This window comes from Pogona vitticeps, chromosome 1 (assembly GCF_051106095.1).
Source record: "Pogona vitticeps strain Pit_001003342236 chromosome 1, PviZW2.1, whole genome shotgun sequence".
Classification (NCBI taxonomy): Eukaryota; Metazoa; Chordata; class Lepidosauria; order Squamata; family Agamidae; genus Pogona; species Pogona vitticeps.
Genome location: NC_135783.1, coordinates 144,238,406 through 144,263,910, shown reverse-complemented (window position 1 = coordinate 144,263,910; position 25,505 = coordinate 144,238,406). Strand labels below are relative to the sequence as shown.

At 43.2% G+C, this 25,505-nt stretch overlaps 1 protein-coding gene across 1 annotated transcript; it reads left to right on the top strand.

Annotated features, from left to right (window-relative positions):
* Positions 1 to 16,177: 16,177 nt before the first annotated feature.
* LOC110076142 (leucine-rich repeat-containing protein 52-like) lies at positions 16,178 to 17,035 on the top strand. Its single transcript, XM_020788064.3, has one exon. It carries the CDS (start codon positions 16,178 to 16,180, stop codon positions 17,033 to 17,035), a length of 858 nt encoding a protein of 285 aa, XP_020643723.2.
* The last annotated feature ends 8,470 nt before the right edge of the window (positions 17,036 to 25,505 follow it).

The following is a 25,505-nucleotide window of genomic DNA, read 5'->3' as shown; positions in this document are numbered from 1 at the left end:
GTCTCTGCTATCTGTGGGGTTCTCCATGTAAGTGGAAGGTGGAAAATCTCTACCCCAATTTTACAGACCCCAAAATCATATGGGCGGTGCCAGTGAAACTTTCCCTCCTCAGACTCATCACCCTTCACATGCAGGAGAGCAGCGAACCTGTGGATGGAGAAGGGCTGTGTTAGAACACTTCCCTGTATGACGAGTATTCAGCATGGATTTTAATGACTGAATAGGTTGCTGACAGGTTGTCCAGATTTTTGGAGGGTGGTTGGGAGAGAGATAATAACAAGGTGTTGAAAAGCAGAGCGAGAACAGAAGAAACCACATCTTCAGAAGTCATTGGTAGCCAATGGTCCTTGTACAGGAAAATTCTAAGGTTTTCTCTGTCTTCCATCTTAAAAGAAGGTAAGATGTTTAATGGACTGCAAATACCCAATATCACAAACATTTTTATTAGGTTTTGATTATGGTGTGGAATTTTTTAAAAAATCATCCTAACACAAGTAAGTGATATGAATAGGTGTATAAAATATAAATTAATGTTGTATCATTAGAGGGAGAGGTGCCTTGGGCTACTTTAGAGAGATCTGGAAGCAGGTAGACCCATCTACTTGGTGGGCTGAAGTTCCTTCACAACAGATGCCTTTTTACTACCTATTCACTCCTTTCTTTTCTTCTCTTCTGTCTTTTATTCCTTTATCAATTAGATGTAGGATTTGAATAGAAATTCACATTAACCAATTTTAAAAACAAAGATATCTAGTTCATCGGCTGTGAGATTATTTGTGAAAATCAATTCATCTATATTTAGTTTCCCATCACTGGGATTAAACTGTGAGCATCTGATTTTTCCTCCTTTTAAAAAACTACACACAAACAAAGGTACACAGCTGAGAATACGTATCATTTAAAAATGTGCGCAGACTTGCTTTGGCCAATGCGAGGATTGTGTGTGTGTGTGTGTTTAAATGTACCTCAGGAAAATGCATACCAAAATATGCAGACGTGTTCACATGACCCCACTCTTCTTGTATGTGAAGCTTTACAACTTGACAGGAAACAAGACAGAAGGAAAATGCAGCTGGTATCCAGAGAAATGCAACAAAATGAGACTAACAGATTTTCACACGCATATTTCCCGGAAGAGAGTGGAATGAAAGAAAGGCTTGGTATTGCTGGATTGCCATTGAAGCCTGTGTGGCATTGAGAAAGGGAGTTTTAATTTTAAGAAATCATCCCAAAGGAAAAAAAGGAATATGTTTAGCACTGCCCATTTTCAAACCACTCAGATTATACAGATAATGCACGAGAAAAGTAAAGCTTTTGGAATGCCAATAACTGATACAAGGATAGCAGTTTCTTCTAAAAAAATAGATGACACTGTCCTGTAACTGAGAACCACAACTGCGAAGTATTTATTTAGTTAAAATGGTGTGTGTTGGGCGGGGGGATATATTTTCATATTTATCCTCTCAGTATCTTTAAGGCTGGACTCTGTGGTTTATTGCATATCTGTGTACTGGGCAATGTATGAAACTAGAAGAATTTTTGTATCATGAACTTTATTTTTACCCTGACATAAAGGTTTATTAAAATATCCAGAATTACATTCTTGATGTGACTCATCGTATAATGAAAAGTCCAATGTTATGATTTTCTGCTCATTGTTTCTTTTCTTTTCTCCTTTTTATGGAATAATTGTAACTTGCTTGTTCTTTTTTTGCTTAGTAAATTTTAATTAAAAATGGTCTCGCTTGTTTGCAGATGAGCCTCAGATAAGGTTGTTTGTTTGGAAACTTAATGGAAGCCCCAGCACAAAAGGGCTGAGGACTGAGCAAATACCCTCATCTGCAAAACTGAATTAGCTTGTCAGTATTTTGGAAAGTCTTGAAAACTTATACAGGCAGACATGCTTAATTTGTGTTTTGTATCTTTTGAGCATCTTTTCCGTAGGGGTCTTTGTGTCTTAACCGTGGTTGCAAAAGAATGAACATCTCTAGTGTCTGTTCAGGAGGATCTACTGTGTGCATTTGTGGAATATATGTGGATGAGTCAGGTCACCTTCATTGCCCCATTTGGCATGCTCATGTGCCAACTGATCACAGTCCTAATCATACATTTGCCTCAGACAGAAACGAGTTCTGGTTATGCATAGGGCTATTCTTCCGATCTGGAAGTATTGGACCAATAAGGGTTCCAGACAATGGCCAACATCCTATTGCTTAGTGTAGTAATGTGCACTAGAGTAGGCCCATTGAATCAATGAGGATTTGGTGGGTCAACTCATTGGTAAGTTCCATTGATTCAAATGGAACTACTCTAACTGTGAAATCCTTTAGCATACAATGCTGTAGTTAAAGTAGCCCCTTTTTAAGCAATTGAACTTATGGGGGAATTCTCCGTAAATACCCATTTATTCCACAGGCCTACTCTAGTGTGATTGACTTTACTAAGCAACAGAATCTTGGCCTATGGATGTGTTTTGTTGTTAGTTCTACATTTCTGTAGGTTGTCCATATGGTGACAGATGTAGCCCACTTCAAGTATTTGTATTCCAACCTCAATGGGTGCAAATAAAAAGCTATTCCCGTCTAGAGGTATAGAAGGGTTTGAATGTCTGACATTCAGGGTATGAATGCCTTTACAGTGGGGAGGGAGTGCTTCAGGAGCCTGGGTGGAAGCTTCAGGTTTGCAAAAGTACCAGAAGACTGAAGGGTGGGAGGAACTCACAGATGAAAACTCTCCTCCCAAACAGATAAATCAGGACTGAGCGTGCTCAGTGGTCACCAAAATGTGACAAGTTTTGAGAAAGGGTGGAAAGTGGGGTGAGGGGATGAAGTGCCTGTAATCCTGCATAATAGTACTCTACATACAATCTTCTGTTGCAGTTCCATTTGTGATGATGTGGAACCCTTTGAACTGAGCCGTCTTCCCCCATTTGAAGAAATGTGTCATGCTTCTCTTATTTCAGAGAGCATTCAAGATAGAAGACTGACCTTTCTCAGGTATACTTCTCTATGTTGTTTCCCTTTTTCTGGCCTCCTTTCATTCCTTTCCACCATCAGTCACCTGTGGTGAACGGGAGAACCTAGGAGAAGGCACCCTCTCCCCTCATACATTTGCAGCACAATGTGAGAGCCATAATTTAGGACTATGTGGGGAAAATCTGCCTCAGAAAGATCGACAGAGGTTGTTGTATTTGTGGAGATTCTGCTATAGACTCAGGATTTTCTTCACAGGTCATCAGTACTGAATTCTGCTCTCTTTATTCGTGGCAAAATTGTTTCTTTGGGGGGAGGGTCTGGAAAAGGGAAGGCTGAAGCTATCCAGCAAGCACAATCAAGCTACTGTATTCTTTGGGTCATACTTATTATTTTGTAAAAGATGCTTTGATGGCTTTATGCCTTTCAGTGCAATGTGTTTTCGTGGGATTGGTCCTTATCTGCCCATGGTATCTAATGGATTAGGTTGCGCGCTTAGGTAGGTGCCTTATTGTTTTGATCAAGAGGCTCATTCATCTGTGCGTTCTATTGGCACATCAAATAGTGACTGTCCGTCTTCCAGAAACGGCCTGACAGATTGAGATGTTTGAAAAAAAGCATCTCTTCTTTCTCGTATTCCAAAACCCTGAACACAGACACCTTTTAATCTCTTTTCCCCACTTGAACAACTTGTACTCATGTTTCCTGAAATCCCCGTGACCTAGAAACCTTTTCTTACTTTAGGCGAAAGCATTTCTTATGCTTCAGCTGTTAGAGACATCTGAACATGATGTACAGCAACAAACAAGTAGTCATCTTCGTCCTGTAATTACTTGCACCCGGGGAAAAGGCTAAGCCTGGGAAATGTAAATGTCGGATGTTTCATACTTTACAGTTCATCCACTGCAGATGTATTTGTCTACCTAAAAGACAGATGGGATTTTAAAAAAATGATTAAAAAATCCACCTCTGGCTCAATTCAGACATAACAATAAATCTCAGTGTATTACTAGGTTGGGCAGGAATGACAATTGTGGGTTTTGTCCCTCCTTTGCTCCTTCCCTCTATGTGAGTGCAGGAGATTAGATGTTGTTGCTTATAGATAATTCCAAAATTTAGGGTATGATTATAAGAGGAAATAGATTGTATATTGGACAACTTGTAGAGTAGTCCAACACAATCAATTGATGTAAGGGGAATTGCACTCCAACCTGGCCCTGATCTGTGATCAAAATTGAGTTGTCACATACACTTACTAATTTTTTTGGGCTGGGCTGAACTGATTTCTCGACAAACAGAAGGGTTGCTTTAAAGGAGTTCGCTCCTTGCAAAGTGATCCTTTCTGGTGCAATCGGACACACACCTTTCCCACCATATGAACACACTTTTAGATAGTTTGCTTAAAATATAGCTTATCCATATGATGGAAGGTCAACACATTTGGATCATGGTTTGAGATCCTTGTTTGTTGGCAAATTATGGTTTGAGAGCCAATCATGGCTTGAGGAAAACCATGCTTTGCTCCATTCAGCTGCCATGGAATGCTATGACTTCCTTTTGATTAAAATGGGAAGAATCTCCTTCATAGGTGTAGCTACCCTGGCCATTATGCTCCATAAAGGTCTCCTCTCAGAAAACTGTGAAACCCCTAATGATTTGCAGTGCTGCAGTGCGTAGTCCTGCCCAGCCACTTCCTCCTTCGTCAGCTAGCCTTGGAACTCAGAAATGGAAGGATCTTTCCTCCTTTAAGTAGCAGCTGTACGTTATATCAAGAATTCTGGCTGGGGAAATTCTAGCAGATGCCTGGGTGCCATAGTACATCCCATCCTTAGTAAACATGCACTTCTCATGTAGTAATATGGACCTCCATTGGTTTAAATCTGAGCAGTGCCACCATTTGAATGTACTCACATTTCCTATGTGATGTAATGGTCACCCCATTTCATGCACACACATTGTGATACGAGTGCCATTATGCCACGGTACTGCATGAGGTATGGGAGCAATCCAGTATCAAATGGTCATGGCTGATCCTCTAAGTGGATGGCAATTGCAATGGGGGAAAACCATGCTGTTAACTATCAATCTTTGTGGGAAGAATTCACACATCTTTAAGCCCCGTGGGAGATAACTCTGGGGAAATTGGCCCAGATCTGTAGTTGGGCAAATCTCTCTGAGAAGTCAAGAGTTAATTGATTTTCTTTTTTAAAGGTGCATTTATTTATTGTAGAGCCCCATTCCTTGCCAGAGGGTGGTCAATTAACGGGTGTAATGCTGTTCAGCTCTTAAAGCCCAGTGCAAGTCACCAGGATGCTATCTGTCACCTTGTGGAAATCATACCATTTATCATGTCCAACACTACCATGGGGGTAAAATGTTCATTTGTGTTTTGGGATACTGGGGGTGGAGGAGATGTGACTTACTACTGGATTTCAACCATTTTGTCCCAACTATAGTGTAGGCCCATTGAATCAGTAGCAATTTTGTTGAGTTAGCACCTAGATATCTTCCATTGATTCAGTGGGCCTACTTGCTGTGACTTACAACTAGATTACAGCCAATGGATGCCACAGCTGGTTCAGTTGTGCATCAAATGTTGCACTGGGCGGGCTTTGCATCCATTGACATTTGCTGTGTACTGTCGTATATTGTTATTTTAGAGAGCAATCCTATTTGCATCTCTTCAGAAGTAAGTCTTACTGAGTGCAATAAGATTTATTTCCAGGTAAGCATATTTTAGACTGTAGCCTTTAACAACAACAACAACAACAACAACAACAACAACAACAACAACAACAACAACAACAACAACATACCATTAAGTTGACCCTATCTAGAGGTTTCAATGGACAGAATACTCAGAAGTGGTTTATCATTCCCTTCTTCTGGGGGTGGCCTGGGACTGTGCAGGTTGCCTAAGGCCACATAGGCTGGCTCTTCTCCCTGGATGCCCAGTGGGGAATCAAATTCCCAGCCTCTACCTAAACCACTGAGCTATCCAGCTCGCAGCCTTAAATATTTATGGATGAATGTCTGAAATGTCTGTTTTGATGTCTAAATATTGTTTCCTTTCAGATGTCAACATGGTGTATGTCTTTTTGTAGCAATCAAACCACATAAACTGAACAAACACAAGTCATACTGATACTGTAGCTCCCACCCCTGTGAATGTTTGAATTGAAAGATCTTTAAAAGTCTCTTTCGGTTAGATCATCCAATGGAGTATTCTTGATTGTTCTCTACAAACGGCACTGAATGGCCTGCATGGTTCCTGGGTTTAGTCACAGGACACCCTGTCTTTCCTTTGGATAAAATAATAACACAGGTCAGTGAAGTTGAAAAAGTTTCCTTTGTGGTACGTGTTGAATGGGTTGTCCAAAATTAGTTTCATGGCTCAAAGTTGTTAGTGGGAAAGCGTCCACATCAGCACCACTTGGCTGTTCTAATTGGCACCGGAATTACTCAGCATCATCAAAAGAGGCCAAGGAGTATAACAGGATGATGAGCCTCTTCAGATCACAGTTTAAGAGCTCCCAGGAACCTTTCATTCCCCTTGTTTGTGCTGCAGATGTGTCATTGCAGGCCATTTATAGAGATGCTGTCCTGGCATTTCTGAACACCAGTATGTCATTTAACAAACAAGCATAAAACCTTTTCCTTTTTTAAGAACCTCAAATGAAAGAGATTTTTTTAAAAAAAGTATGAAAATGGCAGACATAATAAAGAAATCAATTAGCTTCCATTTTAATCAGTGAGTTTATAATCCTTCAGTTTGCATGTCTACATTTCTTCAGTTCCGTATTGGCACTCCATCCAGAATAATGACACAAGACAAAATAGTTGGGTTAAACCAGGGTCATGCTTTATTAAACTATAATAAAGAAAAAGGAGCTGTTGTAGTGCAGAAAGGAATAACTGGGTCTCACCTGACCCTTGGCCAATACGGGTGAGTCATCTGCCCCAAGCCTGCATGGTCCCCTAGAGAGCACAAGCTGGCTGGGGTTGCGCTCTCTAGGGGACCATGCAGGCTCGGGGCAGATGACTCACCCATATTGGCCAAGGGTCAGGTGAGACCTCACCTGGGCCTCAAGCCTCCATACATTTGGTGGCCCTTGGTCCGTGCGAGGCCCCAGTGCATCCCCCCCGCATGCTGTAATCTCAAGATCTGCAGCGCTGGGAGGTCGGGTGAGCTATAAACTTACTGTGTGTCTTACTAGGACTCACCGATCCAACTTCCTTCGGCACTACCCACCAGCGTGACTGAACCTGACAACAACACCCATAAATGGCCTCACCTCGATCAGTGTGGGATAGGCGAAAAATCCCCGTGATTACTGGCCAATCAAGTAGCAGGACAAAAATTCCTATCCGGCTCCAAATGGCGACCAGTCAACTCACACTGAAAAACAGGGTGTGTGGGCAGGCTGAACTGGGGGCATAGCTTTCTTAAAAACAAACCCACTCCTGCCTCCACCCTCCCGGAGCACTCGCGATGGCCAGCTGTCTCATGCTACTCCGGAGGTTGTGGCAAAGAGACCCCATGTGGTGAAGAGATCTCGCCGGTGAAGAGCCATTGCCACCCCATCTGGAATAATGACACGAGACAAAATAGTTGGGTTAAACCAGGGCCACGCCTTATTAAACTATAACAAAGAAGAGGGAGCTGCTGTAGTGCATGTAAAGCATCGTGCTTGTAAAGCTCTGGTCTATTTAAGCAAATGTCATGGTGCCCAATAACTATATTGATACCCCTTTCGACAGCCCGGCAAACTTCCCAGTTAATGCTTCTGCGGGATGTATTAACACACTGGTGGGCAATCTGCCCGCCACTTCACTCTAGGGATTATTGTGGATTACAGAATGACCAGCGAAGGGTGCTCGGTTTTCAGCAAATGCAAATCATGTATGATATCTATTACTAACGACTTTCCGCTATGCTTAGCTAAGTCCTTGCCACTGAGATGAACAACCAACACATTGGGGGACAGCTATGAGGACCATGAGGCACTGCTTGTAGGAATGCATCCCACAGCATACCCCTCTTGCTCAACCACTCCAGTTGGGCTGTGGCCCCAAGGCTTAAATTGCTTCCCCACAATGATCTTGCAGCACGGTGCACTGCCCAGAAGATAAAACTAGGACCGAAATTCAAGATCCGGAGTGTCTGCCCTGGAACCTCTGAGCCTGCAACAAAAGAAACAAGGCCAGAAACAAACCTAAACCGAAGAGAGGACATGGACATAATGCCTGTAACAGCCAGAATTCCAGTATCCTAACCTTTTAATGTCTTCAGAACCGTAACCAAGTGCAACAGCTGTCGAGGCTGCTCCTATCTGAAATGAATGCACGCTGAAGCATAGCCCCACTATGCCAGACTGCTGTAGCACTTTGTTGGTCAATTTCCAAAATTAGTATTTGGTCAATGGTGATCCATCACTATGCACAAAGAAATAACCTGGGTGTTGACCCCTGAAAGTCAAATATACTACAGTGGCCAGGATGGAGCATATGCGGTTTAAAGAATACCTGCCTAGCACAATATGCACTCCTTTTCCCCTCTGGTCAACCTTTGACCAGCACATGTGAATGAAGAGGATGTTATTCTCGAGAAAGATGTCCTGTCTTTGTAGAGCCAACAGTGATGTATCCGACTTGCTCATGGCAACTGCCTCACTTATTCTAAGGGCTCCAAAGAATGTTACTAAAGACCAGCCTTCAACGGAGCCACCTCATAAGCGTTCAAACATATGTTATCCCAGTGTTGGTTAAGCTTTTCCAGCATGGCAGGTGTTATGGGAGCTCTAGTCTTAAGTATACTCACTTTTTCCTTAGACAACCCTTCTAAAATCTTCCTAATACAGTGGAACCTCGACTTATGAACACCCGTACTTGCGAACGATTCGAGTTACGAACAGCTCAGTTTGCAAAAAGTTGCTTCGACCTGCGAACGGAGCCTTGACTTACGAACCAAAAAGAGAGAGAGAGAGAAGAACACCCTTCCTGCCCTTTTTTTGACCTAAGTTCACCTTAGGTCAAAAGAAGAAAAAAATTAAAAAATTGCCCCCTAGTGGTAGAGTACGGATTAACTGGCTTTGCATTAGTTCCTATGGGAACTAATGCCTCTGTCTACGAACAGTGCCTCGACATACGAACGGAAAACAGCAGATACAGATTAAATGGTTTTCAGTGCATTCCAATGGGAAAGTTTGACTCAACATATGAACTTTTTGACCTGCGAACTTAATTCCAATACAGATTAAGTTCATAAATTGAGGTGCCACCGTATGGTAATCTGAGGTGAAATCTTGGTAACCCTGCATCTTAGTGTAAAATGCTAAGGCTGCCTATTTTCACCGAATTGAGTTGGGGGACAATCCTTTCCTATTCAAGAAAACCATCTATTGCTGGATATGGTCGACTGGAGCTGGCCATGATTGATCCAAGCCTATATCATCTCTAAATTCCTGGAATTCTCTACTCATGGCTGCATACCCTTTGCGCGTCCACGGGGCCAGAGCCAAACCTATCGCTCGGTCAGCAACTTCCCTCCAATTTGCCAAACCTCTGGTGGCAGTAACTTTGGGTGCTCGCTGGCTCCCAGTGTCAATTCCCTGAACCGGTCGATCTGTCAATGGGACAGGGCACCAGCTATGCTGTTGTCCACACCGGGAATATGCCTAGCATGCACAGCAATGTTAAACTGCAAGGCTCTCAACATGAATGCCCTAACTAAGCACATCACTCTTTCGGAGTGGGAAGTTAGGTTATTAACTTTGTGAACAACTGCTAGTTTGTGACACCAAAAACGAATAACCAAGTTTACCCATTCCGCGGACCATACCCACAAGGCACCCAAAATGGGGGAAAACTCTAAGAAAGTAAGGTTGCGGGAGATGTCAGAGTGCAGCCATTCATCGGGCATGTATCTGCGCACCACCACCCTCTGAAGTAAATTCCATAACCCCTGGATCCTGCCACATCCATATGCACCTGTAAAGTATCATTAAGTGAGTCACCCACCAGGTACGACAGATGGTGAACAAGTCTGTATTCACTTTGGCTTCCTTGGGGACAACTCCTGAGGGGGACCCACAAATGTGGCAGTGGGGGGCCTGAAAGGGGCCAAGGACTCTACCTTCCTTGACTTCCTTACCTATCTTGTTCTCCATGCCTTGTATTGACTTCCAATTTTGTGAGAAACTACCTTTTTTCTCACCAACACCAGGAATCCTAAAACCAAGTCTAAACCCACTTGACAAGTATTTGGCATCCTCAACCTTGGAATAAGCTGACAACCAGCTACACAGTACATCTACTTTAATAGGGCTGTGGCTCTTTTGTAGTGGCTCCGGCACCACCGTCCTGCTTCCTATTTGTACCAGCATCCTTTGCCCCTTTCTGTGTGCGGGCATGAAAACAATTGATCCTAGCATGCTGCCCACCACCACAATGTACATTTATGCCTGAATTTACAAGCCTTCTTGGCACACGCTCCACGGGCTTTAAATTCACAGCAAATCCATCGTGGTCGAGGAGTCTGAGTTGAGAGGATCTTAGCGGAGAAATTCAGGTCTGCTTTGTGGATTAGATGGTCGCTGTCAAACCTGTCACCCACACTAGGTCGTGCAGGGGTCATATATTGAAGCCAGAGCCCAGGATGGGGCCCATCCCAGTGCAAATTGGGGTGTACCATGGCTCTTATATACGCCCTATATATTAAGTCCAAATATTGAACCAAAGATAAAGTCCTCCAATGTTGAGCCCTCACTATCACTGCCTGATAAATAAAAAAAAACTGGTAGCCAATTAGTCCAAGTGCACTCAGATTTGCGTCTCTCTTTTTCCTTATCACCCTCTTTCGTCTTTCTGGTGTCTCTCTTTTTCCTTATCACCCTCTTTCTCCAATTCTTTACTGTCAACTTTTCTATTTAAAAGCACAAAAACATCAATGAAATTACCTATTCAGATTTTTTCTTTAGTCGCTGGTGTCAGGTGATCCCCTAATGGCATGGAATAATTACCAAAGGGTAAAGCCTTAAGAGGTACAGAATTGTAAGCTGTATCTGGGACAGAGGGATATGGTCATACGCTAACCCCTGGTGTAAGCCCTGAAGATGCCGGGTGTGACACCTGTGGGTAAGGCAGGATCCAACCAATTGGGGGTCCTGATGGTACCTGAGGAGACCGCATTCCAATGCCATGTGCAAATTGGTGAGAAGTAAATGGTGACATACCCATCTGCCCTACGCCTGGCCAAGGCCAGGTTACAGCATCCCTAAAGGTACCCAGTGCTGGTGTAAATTCACCTGGAATTCCAGAGTTTGCTAACTCCTGTGCAGCTGCAATAGCCAACTCTGGGTCTGGACTACCACTTGCAGCTTTGGACTGAGCACTCTGAGGTACCCTTTGTGGTGCCTCAGCTCTGGTGGGTAGTCTCTGAATAGTGCATCGCTCAGCATCTAACACATTAAGGCGAGATAAGAGGTTATCAGCTAAGGCTTCAAGTTTAGCTTGTCTGTGACCCTTTGACTCTCTGGAAGACTTGTGAGTCTGAGACCCACTTGCAGCCGGTCCCAGTTGGGAAGCATGTTCAGCCTCTAAGGCAGTAATTCTGTTCTGTAGTTCCTGCCAAATAGGCCAGGACTCTTCATCTGAAAATGACTCTGTACGGGAAACCTTTTTTTGTTTTAGCAGGCTGTTTTCCTTTACTTTTTCCCTGTCCTTTTTTTGGGACCCATTATTGTGTAGTATTAATAAATTCTCACTTTATTAATAGGAAATATGTATATATTGATTTATCTATAAATATTTTTTATATTTTCTGGTCACTTTGGCATATTATATGAGAAATTGACCAGAAAAGCCTTAAACCAAATGAGGCAAGGCTTACCACTTAAACACTAAATCAACTGAATGACTTATTGCCAATTAAGCTCTGTGGTTTGCTCAGGTTTAGAGTCAATATTTGGTAGTTATTCAATCAAGAATTCATGCACATATGCATTCCTGAATCTATGCACTTTATTCCCTGATATCCAACTAATTAGATTCTAATTATGAAAATATTAATTAACCAGTGTAGCCAATAATAGTAGCACTGAATGGAAATAGGAATTTAGGCCCAGTATAAGCCAATTAATTTAGAGCCCGAAAGTGGGGCGGGGGCAACCCAACCCAACATCCAAGATACTGTGATCAGACCACCTCCCCCTCCTTATGCCCAGTTTTATCCCTCTCCTATTAGCAGCAGATTATTGTTGTTGTTTTTATTGTTGTTTTTATTTATTTATTTATTTATTTTTATAAATTAATATTTATCAATTATTATTATTATTACAATTCCCATAAAAGGCTAACTGCTGGGTGATTGAGAACCCCACAGAATCTGGCATGGCTGAAGCTTCCCTGGTGGTGGGAACGCCATGTTACCAAGCCCCTAGGTGATTGCCAAAGTCCAATCTCCAAAAATGAAGAAATGAACAATTGACTGTGCTGGCACAGTCAAGACAGACCACAAAAGCATGGCTGCAGCCCCGGATCAAAAGGCCACAATGGTAATTTGAAGTGTGCCACAAGCGTGCACAAGCTGGAGCGCCGCATGAGTCTCCTTCTATACTGAGAGGCTCGAAAGAGGTCAAACTGGGGGAGGAGCTTTCTTAAAAATAAACCCGGTCCTGCCCCACCCTCCTGGAGCAATCAGGATGGCCAGCTGTCTCACGCTACTCCAGAGGGTGTGGCGAAGAGACCCCGCATGATGAAGAGATCTCGCCGGTCAAAGCAGCAATTTTATATTTATTATTAATGCATTTATTATTAATGCAAGCACTCATTTGCAGCGTAATGGTTTGCCTCACCTTTTTTTTTTCAAAAAAAGAGGAAACTTTCCCCCCCAAAAAGGGAAATATAATTGTTCAACATTTTCCAGTTTCTTCCTTCCTTCCATTCAAAATATATCAAATACATTTTGTGGTCATCTTTCGTATCAAGAAGATATTATGTCATGCACCTTGCTTAAGCGGTAATTCTGTCGTAGAATTCAATTTATTATCATGAATAATGATTTTGTTTGGCTTCGGTTTTAAAGGCACCCACATGTTGATGGAATAAATCCATAAAATCTCAGCTTACTGTTTGGAGCATGTTTTGTATTTTGTCTACTTCTAATTCCTGCAAGTACCTGGAATTTGGAATTATGGATGATACTGAGAGACTAACTGAAACCTGTGTGGAGTGGATGTTATCATGTAAATGAGCTGGACTGAAGCCTAGCTTTAGTCCTCTTTAGCAGACTTAAGACAACTATGATTGTCTTAATTATGTTTGCAATGGAATGGAATCTTCAGCTAGAGTTTGACAATGATTCTGGGCAGGGATGTTGGCAAGCCTTTGGTCCAAGTCCCAAGTCCAAATCTCAGCCTAGGTTGCCACTAGGTTCCAAGTCCCAAGCTCCCAGTCCAAGTTCCTATTATAAACAAACTATTTCCCCTAGAAGAAGGGCAAGGTGGTGGGAGGATTCCAAGTTGCAAGCTGAATCCGAGACATTGAAAAAAAAATCTGAGTCAAGTCACCAGTGCAACCTAAGTCCGACTTGACAGCAAGTCCCTCAACCTGAATCGCCAGAGATAGAGGATAATAACAAGGATAAAGATGAAGACAGGGAGAAGCTGAAGCGGCGTAAGCCAGACTGTTGTTGGCCGAACTGGCTGCCCGGCTTCTTTATATATGCAAGTATAATAGTACGTGCCCAGCCTAAAAGAGCCCTGTTACTTATCCAGTACATGGACATTATTTACAGGGCATATGTAGATTTCCCAGGGCATGCATGGTTGCTTTATGACAGGTGGTTCTGTATACATGCAGCACTGCGCCCCAGCATATGCTGGAATGTCCCCCACAATGCATTATGATTGCAGACTATGACACCCGCATGCCCGATATTGGGGGACAGATTTTACAGTGGACATTTAGTTCAATGGGCACAGACACATGCATCCCGTATATTAGCGGGCCAGGTGGTTCAAACCCAGCTTCATTTGCTGGGATTATAATGCCTGGGGGTCTTGCAGCAGGAAACAGTGGAGATTTAAGCATTACTGCTCCAGTTGCAGGGGACCCCACCCATCGGCAACTTGTTTCAGAGGGAAGCAAGGGGGAGCAGGGGGGCGTGAACTCTGTAGCAGGCGCAAGCAGCCTTCTGGCCTCAAAAAGGGCCCCAGTCCAATTAAAATAGTGGTTTTGGACCAGTGGCTATGGGATTACCCTAACAGAGCAGCAGCTTGATTTTTAAGTGAAGGATTTAGGAATGGTTTCTGTATTCCAGCCAAGGGTGGTTGGGTAGCCACTTGGTCAGAAAACCTGAAGTTTGTAAGAGGTCAGGAGGACATAGTGAGGAAAAAAATTTCTAAAGAGGTTAAAGAGGGGCAGGTTTTAGGCCCCTTCTGGACCCCACCAGTTGTGCACTTTAGGGTGTCTCCTCTTGGGTTTGTTCCTAACAAGACTGCAGGTGAATATAGGTTGATTCACCATTTGTCTTATCCAGCCGGGGAATCAGTAAACAACAAGATTCCCCAAGATCTGTGCACTGTTCATTATACATCATTTGATGCAGCAGTGCACATGGTTCAGAAGGAAGGGATTGGGGCTGAGCTGGGGAAATGTGACATAAAATCAGCTTTTTGGCTCCTCCCAATGCACCCTGATGACTTTGACCTTTTGGGTTTTACTTTTGAAGAAAATTCTTATATGGAGAGGCTGTTGCCTATGGGGTGCTCAATATCTTGCTCAGCTTTTGAGCAATATAATACATTCCTGGAATGGATGCTTAAGCAACTGATCAGTAGAGCAAGGGTCGTCCATTATTTGGATGATTTTTTTTATTTTGTGGGAGGTGTGGCATTATGGTGGCATTTCAAACATTGGCACAAGAACTAGGTGTATCATTGGCCAAGGAAAAGACTGAGGGTCCCTCCCAGATGCTAACCTTTCTGGGTATTGAGTTAAATATGGTATCACAAGCTAATAGGCTTCCAAGGGAAAAATCATGCAATTTGAAAGAGCAGTTGCAAGGTATGCTGGCCCAGAGGAAAGATACACTGTGTCAATTGCAGGAAGTGGTAGGCCACCTTAATTTTGCTTGCAAGGTAGTGGCCCCAGGTAGGCTTTTCTTACGTAGATTGTGTGATGCTATGAAAGTTCTTACAAGACCTCATCACAGGTGCAAACTGTCATTTGGAATTAGGGAGGATCTGCAGGTTTGGTTACAAATTTTATAAAAGTTCAATGGAACCCCTATCTGGAGGGATGAACTTCGATTAGGGTCTGACCTCCAGGTTCAGACTAAGTAGCAGGGTCACATGGCTATGGTATATATTTCAAAGGGAAATAGAGTGCAGGGACTTGGCCTTTGGATTGGCACAAATCAGGCATCACTAAGGATCTTACTTTTTTGGAGCTGTTTCCAGTAGTGGGACCTTTGTGGCTATGGGCCAATGGTCATTTTCTGGTGCAACAACCAGACGGTGGTCCACATTGTTAACTCATTGACTCTAGATCACAAAGAGTAATGGTACTAGTTAGGGCCCTCAACGTTGAGGTGTTTACAGTACAATATAGTTATCCAAGCCTGGCATGTCCCCAGGATTGATAATGCTATTGCTGACACCCTGTCCCGTCAACAGGTGGACCGGTTGAGGGCTTTGGCACCAGGGGCAAGGGCCCATCAAGATGTCCTAACAGAAGAGGTATGGAATCTGGGAGGGCAGAGGCTAAAAGAGCTGTGTGCGTGTCAGTAGCAATGCATTTACGTAGGTCAAAAACTTGACAAATTGGGGAAAGGGCGAGTCTTGCTGTTAGGGCAATGTTCAGATATCGAGATCTGTCCTGTGAAAGCTACTCGGGAGTATATACAATGGCTGTTAATGTGGAGGAGGGTAAAAAGAATTAAGAGAAATGACTGGAGAAGAGTTCTATCAATGGAGTCTTCCATTGGTGATGTCATAAAGCTCACAGGCTGACCACTGAGATGACATGGATCTGATCAACAAGGAACGGGTCCTTCTTCACTTGTGAGGTTTAAAAGCAGGCTGTCCTCCTTCATCTCCGGTTAAAGAAGGCAGGTGTTTGGGATGGGGCCTCTGCTGCTGCCATCATCCTTATGTACTTCAGCTTTGGGGCTGGTCTTTCTAATCAGCGTAAACTGGAACAATATGGGTTGGAGCTGTCCTCCAGAGTGCATCTGCATTAACATGAAAGTGGACTGTCACAGCAAAGGGTTAGACCTTGTCCCTGATTCGGTTCCTCTGACAACCAGGGAGCTGATTCTGACCAACAATTACTTCAAAGATATACCCCCGTTGGAAATCACTTATCTCCATGAACTGGTCTATCTGGACTTCAGCCACAACCTGATTGAACTAAATGGAGAAGAGAGCTTTCCAGCAGCTGAGAAATTGGCCTACTTGGATCTTAGTCACAACCGGCTGACTGACATCTTACCCAAAACTTTCTCCGAGCTCCCCAGGCTGGTGTTCCTCAACATCTCCTCGAACCCAATGATAAAGAAGATCCATGAGGATGCCTTTGTCCCGCTCACACTCCTGAGGTACATAGACGTCAGCTTCTGTAGCTTAGACATCCTGACGGTTCAAACGTTGGACCATCTCAGGAACCTTCATACTTTGGCAATCAAGGGGAACCCCTGGGATTGTAACTGCACCTTTCTGGAAGTCTCCAATTGGCTGCGGCAGACCATGCGTGGTCATGGTAACTTGAAGCCTCGGATTAAATTACTAGATCATGACGAAATCACCTGCAAGAAACCACCCAAAGTTGAAGGCTGGCCAATCTTTAAGGCAGAAGAAGAGGTTCATCATGATTGCCTTCTGCACGTTGCGATAGCGGATTTACTTGTCCTTGGTGTAATTACCTTCTGCATCTTTATAGGAGGAACAGTGGTGGCGGGACTGATTGGCATGACCACAGTTATATATCACCACCCAGTTATGAAGGTGGGAGACGAATCAGATGATGATGATGAGTACAAAATCTATTCCTCAAATATTTAGCTCTTCCCAATCAGCAACCATGTTCTAGTTGTCTTTGAGGTATTCCTAATATATTTAGGCCGTCCTAATCTGAGGGACCGTACAACATTTTAATGAGCAGCTATCTGGATCTTGTAAAGTCCAGTTTTAGAGCATGCATGACAGAAATGTGAGGTCTGATATTCTAATTTTTGGTTATTATTTTTCTTTTTCTTAACTTTTTAAAATTTATTTCCAAATTACGTAGAAGTTATGAGGTTAACCTCCAGAGCAGGTGTGGGACAAAAGGTGGATTCAAAGGATGTAGAAGAAAAACTGAGCGAACTTTCATCAAATCCAAGGTGTATACAAAGGACTAATTAACCTTCCATTTTTGCCATATGTATTATTTCTTTGTTTCTCTTGAGCTGAAAACTTGTGTGTCATAATAAATCTCTCCAGACGTTCAGTTGATGTTGTGGTGGATTGATACGAGTCTTATCAAAATAGTTCTGTTTATCATTGCAGATCTGGAGAAGCCCTTGACATGAGTTCGAGTTCTGTTGTTTGGGCACAGTTACATTTTTTGGGCAGCCAGACATGCCAGTCAGACCAGTTGGGGTTACAATTTGGGCCTTGGTGAGGTGGCTGCTTTAGAATGGAAGGGAAGGAGAGGCATGTGCTGGGATGGGTTCATGGAACTGGTGTCCCAGAGCACTGCAGATATGCCCTCTGACCTTATGGTGATATATTTGGGAGGCAACGACTTGGCCCAAAGGTCGGGCAAGACACTGGTCACCCAGGTGATAGTGGAACTCAGTGCGTTTGTGGCACACTTTCCCAAGACATGGAGATGGTTGGAGATGATTCCACGTATGGTGTGGAGAGATGCACTCGATTCCAGAAGGATTGATCAGGCCCGAAAGGGCATGAACAGAGAAGTGGGCAGAGCGGTACAGAGAATGGTGTGCATCTGTCTGATGAGGGTCTGAACATATTTTAAAAGGATCTACAAGGGGGTCTTAGAGCGGAATTGTTTCAGCTTGATCGGGGGCATGAGACATACTAAGTAGTCCGTATGCCATGGCGGATAGTGCAGAAAGAGAAGGGTTAGATCAGTTCCTAAGAAAGCACATAAAGGATGCTAAGCACCCCTCCTCCCAGAAAGGCAGCAGCAGAGCCTTAGTTGAGAGGAGGGGAAGCTGGGACCCCAGGGGATGCGGAGCAGTGAAGGTTTTGAGATCCGGATGGGGCAAACTTAGGATACCACAACTGGGATACATGGGAGCGTGCTTTACGGTAAGACAGCGCACTTTCATTATAGGAACGTGATGGGTGGTCTGGACTGGAAGGTCAGAGTTGACTCCGGTTATAGACGAAGTCATGTTCACTACAGTAGGCCTCCTTGTGGAAATGGAAAGTTTGGGTTATAAATAAGTTAATAAAGTTATGGCCCTCGTTATCCCATATTACTGTATCTGTCTCATTATTCTGGGCTGGGCGGGCAAGGCTATCCCTGTTTGGACTTCCTGGCCAAGAAATTATAATCATCAAGTAGAAGGTTGGCAAGAAACATGGTTGGTTAGAGGTTCTGGTCAGGAGATTTGAATATACAGTATGTAGAATGAGAAGTGATCTGTGTGAGTGGAAGGCAATTAATGGCTGTTGGGTTTAGAGAGAATGCTGAGAGCTGGGGAAGAGGAAAGTCCTTCTGCATGAACTCTGCTAGAAGGGAGTCTGAAGACTGCTGAGGGGGCAGGAGGTTGAAGAAACATTTCAAGGAGGTGACTATGCTCAGCAGCAGAAGTTTCAAGCAGGGCTCGGGTTGGATGGCTCTTTAACTAGTAGATACCAAGGGGGGCTGAAAATGTTTTGTTTGCTATATAAGCCTGCCCTGTAACAGGAAAGCTAGCCTGCTACCCTGAGATGCAGCAAAAGAAACTAGTCAGGACTCTGTCGTTGTTAAATTTATGTTTCATAGCTTTTGTATGCCAGTGTGGGAGAATGAAGGCATTGTCTTGTCCTTTGGCTCAAGCAGGGACATTTCTTGAGCCAACCTTCATTTCAGGGAGAGATCTGACCAGAAATGGGTTTGGCAAATAGTCCCGGAAATGGAATCTTCCTACGAGCTAGAGACACATTAAGAGCTGGAGGCAGAGGCAGACTGTGGAGAAGCATCTGATGCTGATGATGGAGAGGACTGACTGGAGCTGAGTTTAGGTTAATGTAGCCTGAGGGAGAAGCTTTGAGAGCTTATCAACTCTGGGAAGAACTTATTTACTAGGAAAAGGACACAAGAGTATTTAATTTAAATATATTTAAGCAATCTTAACCTGTTTAAACAGTGACATTTTATTTCCTTATGTAAGTAATTCCAGTTAAAAATGGTAGATATTTCTGAGCTACTGGATAGCTCAGAGATATCAAGGGTTTATTTTTGGTGGTTAGATTTTCTCAGCAGAGAGAGACTTGTGGCAAAAAGTTCAGTATAGCTACGTCTGAGGGAGAACACAGGTAGGAAAAACATATTTTTTTTTCAAACTTAGTATCTAGTGAACTATCCAGAGCACTGGTTCTTAACCTTTGTTACTCAGATGTTTTTGGACTGCAACTCCCAGAAGCCTTCACTATCAGCTCTGCTGGCTGGGGTTTCTGGGAGTTGCAGTTCAAAAACACCTGAGTAACAAAGGTTAAGAACCACTGATCTAGAGCACCATTGGGCTGTCACACTGAGAACATGATGAGGAGATTCTGGGAGAGCCATAGTCTTAAAAAGGTGATTGTTTCAAGTTCTGGCAACATGTTATATCAGGTTTCTTCTGAATGTGGTTTAATTCTGCCTGCATTAAACATCTGGACCTTCCCTGCTACCCCAGAAGTTTCTAGAATGAGTTTGAGAAAGGGGCTGTAGTGTGGTTGTTGTGGGTTTTTCAGGCTCTTTGGCTGTGTTCTGAACGTTGTTGTTCCGACCATTTCACCAGTCTCTGTGGCCGGCATCTTCAGGGGACGGCACTCTGTAGTGTGTTTGTACCAGCAGAATGTGTGACATGTACCCATCCATCAATGCACATCTAACACCAGAAAAAACAAAGTAGATTTTAAAAATGAAAGTGGTGCTCTTTAATCAGGTGTTCAGATCCATCCTTCCCACATGAGGGCCACTTTGACCTATTTTATGTAAATTTCAATTCATCTGTCATCACCATCTGTGGGGGAGGGGGGTTTGCTATGTTATATCAATTAATGCTTGTGATGTTTGTTTTTTTACCTAGAAAACCTTGAAAAAAAGCTGCCATAAGTGGGTATTGACTTGATGGCACACAGTTATTATGATATGAACTATAATGTTTAGCATCTGTTTATTTTTCTTTCCTATTTGGTTTGTTGATGTCGATTATTGTCTTATTTTCTGTTGTGAACTGCTCAGAGTGGCCTTGGTAGCCAGATGGGCAGTATAGAAATCAAATCAGATCAAATCATCAATCAAATCAAATCAATCAATCAAATTAAGAAAGTACTGCTGTTCATTCCAGTAGATAGTGTTTCTTTATACACAGGGAGGTAAGAGTAACGGGTTCTCTTATGATTTCAAAACTCCCATGAGAAAATGTTCTCTATTATATAGACTGGTACTAGGTTGTATAGGACTTTAAAGTGAAAACCAGCACCTCATACTTGGACATTTGGACAATAGCTAATGACATTTGCAGAACATTGGTGTCACATGTCCCTTAAATGCATACATGTGCATGGGATAGTAATTATGCGGAGGGAAGATACATATCCAGTATCTCTACCTGCCCAAACCTCTGCCATTGGAAAGTTAATTAAAAAAAAAAAAGAAGGAAAGAGAGCGAAGCCTGGCAGAAGCACTGAGAGATTCTCATCATTGGCAACCCTGCATGGTCTGCTGCCTCTGTCTTGCAGAACTTCTTCTAGCTCATGGATAGGACAGAATGTTACAGTGGAGATAGGGCTAGTTGGGCATAAGCCTACTGTCATCCTCCAGGGGATGACAATCAGGTTATCTGGGGGGGGGGGAAAGCCCCCAAATAACTCTAATCTCCTTGGGTAAAATCTAGTTTTCTAGTGCCAATGAGAGTAGATTATTGAATCAAGTCCCATTCATTCAACTCCTGCATTTTATTTGGGTTGAGCATTTGGGTTGAGCTCATTGACTATTTGCCTTCTGCACCACTTAATTTATTTATTTCAATGAACTGGCAGATCAAAGACCCCACTCCACTCCTTCATAGGACTGACTGCACTGAAAGCATTACTGCTATTTTCATCCAGCATATGCCCTTGTATTTTCAACTTTGTTGATGAACTATGGCAGCCACTTTGTGGAAATTCCTTCCTTCCTTCCTTCCTTCCTTCCTTCCTTCCTTCCTTCCTTCCTTCCTTCCTTCCTTCCTTCCTTCCTTCCTTCCTTCCTTCCTTCCTTCCTTCCTTTTTAAAAGGTCAGTTAGGCTCAGTTTCTGTGTTTGCATTGGGAATTTCTGAGGCTGTTAAAATTGTGGTTTATAGCTTTGGGAAGGAATTATTTAACTTGACTTCAGATATTCAGATAAATTCACAATGCACCATGACACAGCTCATAAACAATGCCTCAAAGAGCCATTGGCATACACCATGGAATAAGTCCTGAAAACAAGTGTAGAGACATGTCTCTTTCAATGTGCATATTACATTTTTCTTTTTGGAAGCGGAGAATTTCCATTACACCAGGCAAACATGTTGGGAAGGATGCAGGGAAAACTGGCTAGGAACATGATGGGGAAAAATCTGTACATTTGTATCTCAAGACAGACATGAAGTCCTTAACAAACAGGAGGTTGACAACCAGCAAGGATGATCAGGCTTCTGAATATAAGAGAAAGGACTTTTCATTGGTTGGATCCCATCTCTGCAATCAATTCCTGGGGGTGGGGAGGTCATCAGGCCTCCTCTTTGTAGTTCTTCAGGAAAGCTTTTATGCCGGCTTTTCTGTCACTCACTGGCTGCTTGGCTTTATTGTTTAATTACATTTTTATTGATTTCTTCATCAAATATTGGTTGGTTGATTTTTAATTGTACTTTGTACCATTCTCATCTTGCATCTTCAAAGGATTTCACTCTTGAAAAGGTCCTGAAAATGTTGAAAAAATACTAAATAACATGAATAAATGTGTAGCAACAAAGTTGCTCAAACACGGAGAGCAAGTTAAGGAAGCAATGAGCGGATCTAAAGTTATTCAGACAGAATATGTTTAATATACCAGCTCAGAATGGAAGGATATTGTGTCAAAGGGTATAAAATTAAAATACAACAAAATAGGTACCTAGAATCGCCTGCATGTTTCTACCAAAAGGCTGCCATTGATCATTTTCCCACTGCCTCCCACCTTTTATTCATTCAGCTGAAGTCACAAAGTAGTTCTTTGCCTTCTTATGGCTGCTCATGTGCAAAATCTGCACTAAAAATCAGGTGCCAGGCAAAGGGAGGCAACCACATTGTGAGAAAGAGTCTTCAGGATAGCTGCGGCAGTGTCATGTAATTTGTTGTGGGAAGTCACAAGGACTGCTTTTTGTTGTGGCTGCCCCTCCCCCCATGTGTTGGGAATTCCTTATGTGCTTCCTTATTTTTTTCTGATTGTGCTGTCCAGAGGGCCTATTGCCACTGGACTCTGATTTTTCAATGCTTCATTGTTTTTCGTATTGTTGGTAAGTAAGTGAAAGATTTGCTGTGTGCATAGGACTGGCGGTGGTGGTGTATCTTGGGTGACATAACATCTTTGTGTGGGCTGTGGTGCATGGGAAGGTGAACACTGCCACAGGTGTTTCCTATACGCCAGTGCCTGCATAGGTGTGATTATGATTTTTCTTCGTCATGCACTGTTGCCTACTTTTGGTGAAGATTGATTCTCTGTTGCCTTGTGCCTCTCTTTTCTTGGTGCCGTTTTCAAGGGTTTTGTAAGGCTTTTGGAGTAGCCAAAAACAAAAGTGGAAAATATGAAATGAAAAACCCCCTACAAAATGTAAGGATTGGCATGGAGAAACCCAAAAATGCAAGAGGTACTCGTGAAACAACCCAAAATGAAAGAAACGTGAATGTTTTTGCTGTGCTCGTCACTAGTGGTAACGATTCTTTAAATAGAAGCAATTATATTGTTATACAAGTTCTGCCAAACACATTTTGTAGAATCTGTTGTAGTTCATGAGAGGAGAGGAGAGACTGAGAAAATAGAACTGCAGTGATGTCAGTAATTTAAAATGCATTTTATTCTTCTTCCCCCTCGGCCTGTTCTCCCTCCTCATCTTCTTTTCCAGCTGTGACACTCCTTTCCCGATAGCTACAACCTCCCTCCTTTCCTTACATCTCTCCAATGTCAGGCACCTCACTGGGCTCATAGGTTGCTCATTCCGGAAAGTCAATTCTTTTACATGAGCTTGCTCGCCAAGATGAGTTCTCTCAAGTTCTCAGAGCTCTGCATGGAGCTGGAGTAATTATAGGATTAAGCTGATTAATAATCTGCACGGAGCAGCACACCCACTCTGCACTGAAAAGCTGGCAAGAGCAAAGTATACATTTAAATATATATAATTATTGTGTGTATGCGTGCACATGTGCACGTCTACATACTAATAAAATCCTGACAGATTCTGTGCAGATACAAAGTTACGGCTTCACAAAGATGGTTGGATTGGGGAGAAAAAAAGATCTGCAGAAGGAGCAACAGGCGGTAATATCTAATGGATGGAGAGAGAACATTTTTTTACCAGAGGTCCCCTCTCCAATCAGTCACCACTGTATGTGGGAATAGCCAGGAGATACAAACTCTATTTCGTTGCTAGGTAGCACACTTTAGAGTTAAAGCTTTGTCTCCATTGTCACCAAGTACAGGAGCAGGAGCAGCCACCCTAGTAACAGCGACAGCTAAGAAATGGCCAGGCAGTTTGGAACACTCTGGGTTAGGCGGCCCACAACCTCCATCCTCTCCAGACACCATGACCAATGGCCAGGAATTCTGAGACTTACAGGGTAGTACACATTTTACCTTTGGGCATAATGTGGCCTTTAGATTCTGATTCAGAAAGTGACTAGAAGAGCATTGCCCTCCCAACCCTGGAATAAAGAGGCGAGACAAATAGCATGGGTTAAAACACAGGCCACACTTTATTGATTGTAATTTAAATTTGTCATCATTTGGTAAAGGGGGGCCTGCCATAGTGCGGAAATAGGTAAATCACAGAGGTCTCCAAATACCCCTTAATCAACAAATGGGCGAGTCCCCGGCCTCACGTTCTCATGGTCTTAAAGACAGCAAGAACCTGGCCGTCCACAACTTGACCACCCCGCATCTCAAGCCATCTTTACTTGATGAGTGTTGGTCCAGCAGTGGCCTAGTGCATCTTCCCCCCCCCCAAGCACTGTAATCACACAATCTGCAGCGCTGGGAGGTTTGATGGGCTGTTTTTTACAGTGGGACTCACCAGAGGGAAAAAAAAAAACCTGTTTTATCCACACTACCCGCCAGTGTGACTGGATTTCCACCTCAAAATTGGCAACGCCTGATTCCAGTGTGGGATAAGCGAAAAATCCCCTCACCCAAAGGCCAATCAGGATGCAGGTCAAAAACTCCTATCTGGCCCCAAAGGTAAAAAAAAATATTTCACACTAGAATTTAGGGTGGGTGGGTGGGTGCTAGAAAAGGAAGAGGGCGTCTAGAGGGGGGAATGCCCCTTAAATAACGTGGCATTCCCCCCTCTCTTCCAGCAACTATCGTAAGACCTTAAGGTCTCATGCTATCCGTGGGGGGAGGCAAAGGGTGAGCCGTGCTGCCGAAGCCTTCGCTCGGCAGCGGCTCCAGCATTTGTCCTGTTGTATGTGTTGTTTCTCGTTGCTCCTTTCAATAATTATTCCGTTGACATTAGCGCTGATCGCAAAAAAAAAAATCCTCTCTGTTGGCATGTGTACGTGTTATATTTTGTTCAGCTACCAGGACTTGTTTTTTAAATGGTTTCGTTTACTATTATTATGGTGCATGGCCAGCAAAAGACATTGAACATAATACAGACTGAATTTATAAGGCAGTTACAACACTAATATAAAGGGGGAAAGAGATAAAGGAAAGTTACAGCTTAAAATCATTACCCATTAAATCTTTACAGATCTTGTATGCAGCTATGATAAATTTTGTGCAAGTAAATATAGTCTGAGGATTAAGGCCTAAAAGGCACTGGTAACATCTCGTATTGATTATTGCAATGCGCTCTACGTGGGGCTGCCTTTGAAGACGGTCCAGCAACTGCAACTGGTCCAGAATCGAGCTGCGCGGCTGGTGAGTGGTGGGGCCGCCAGAGAGCACATCAAGCCGATTCTGTACAATTTACACTGGTTACCAGTTGCTGTCCGGGCCCAATTGAAAGTCCTTGTTTTGACATATAAAGCCCTAAATGGCTTGGGTCCTGGATACTTGAAGGACCGCCTCCTTCCATATGAGCCTACCCGGCTATTAAGATCTAGCCA

Bases quoted from the DNA above. Each gene is read 5' to 3' on its own strand.
- LOC110076142 (XM_020788064.3), top strand. From the start codon at position 16,178: ATGGGTTGGAGCTGTCCTCCAGAGTGCATCTGCATTAACATGAAAGTG.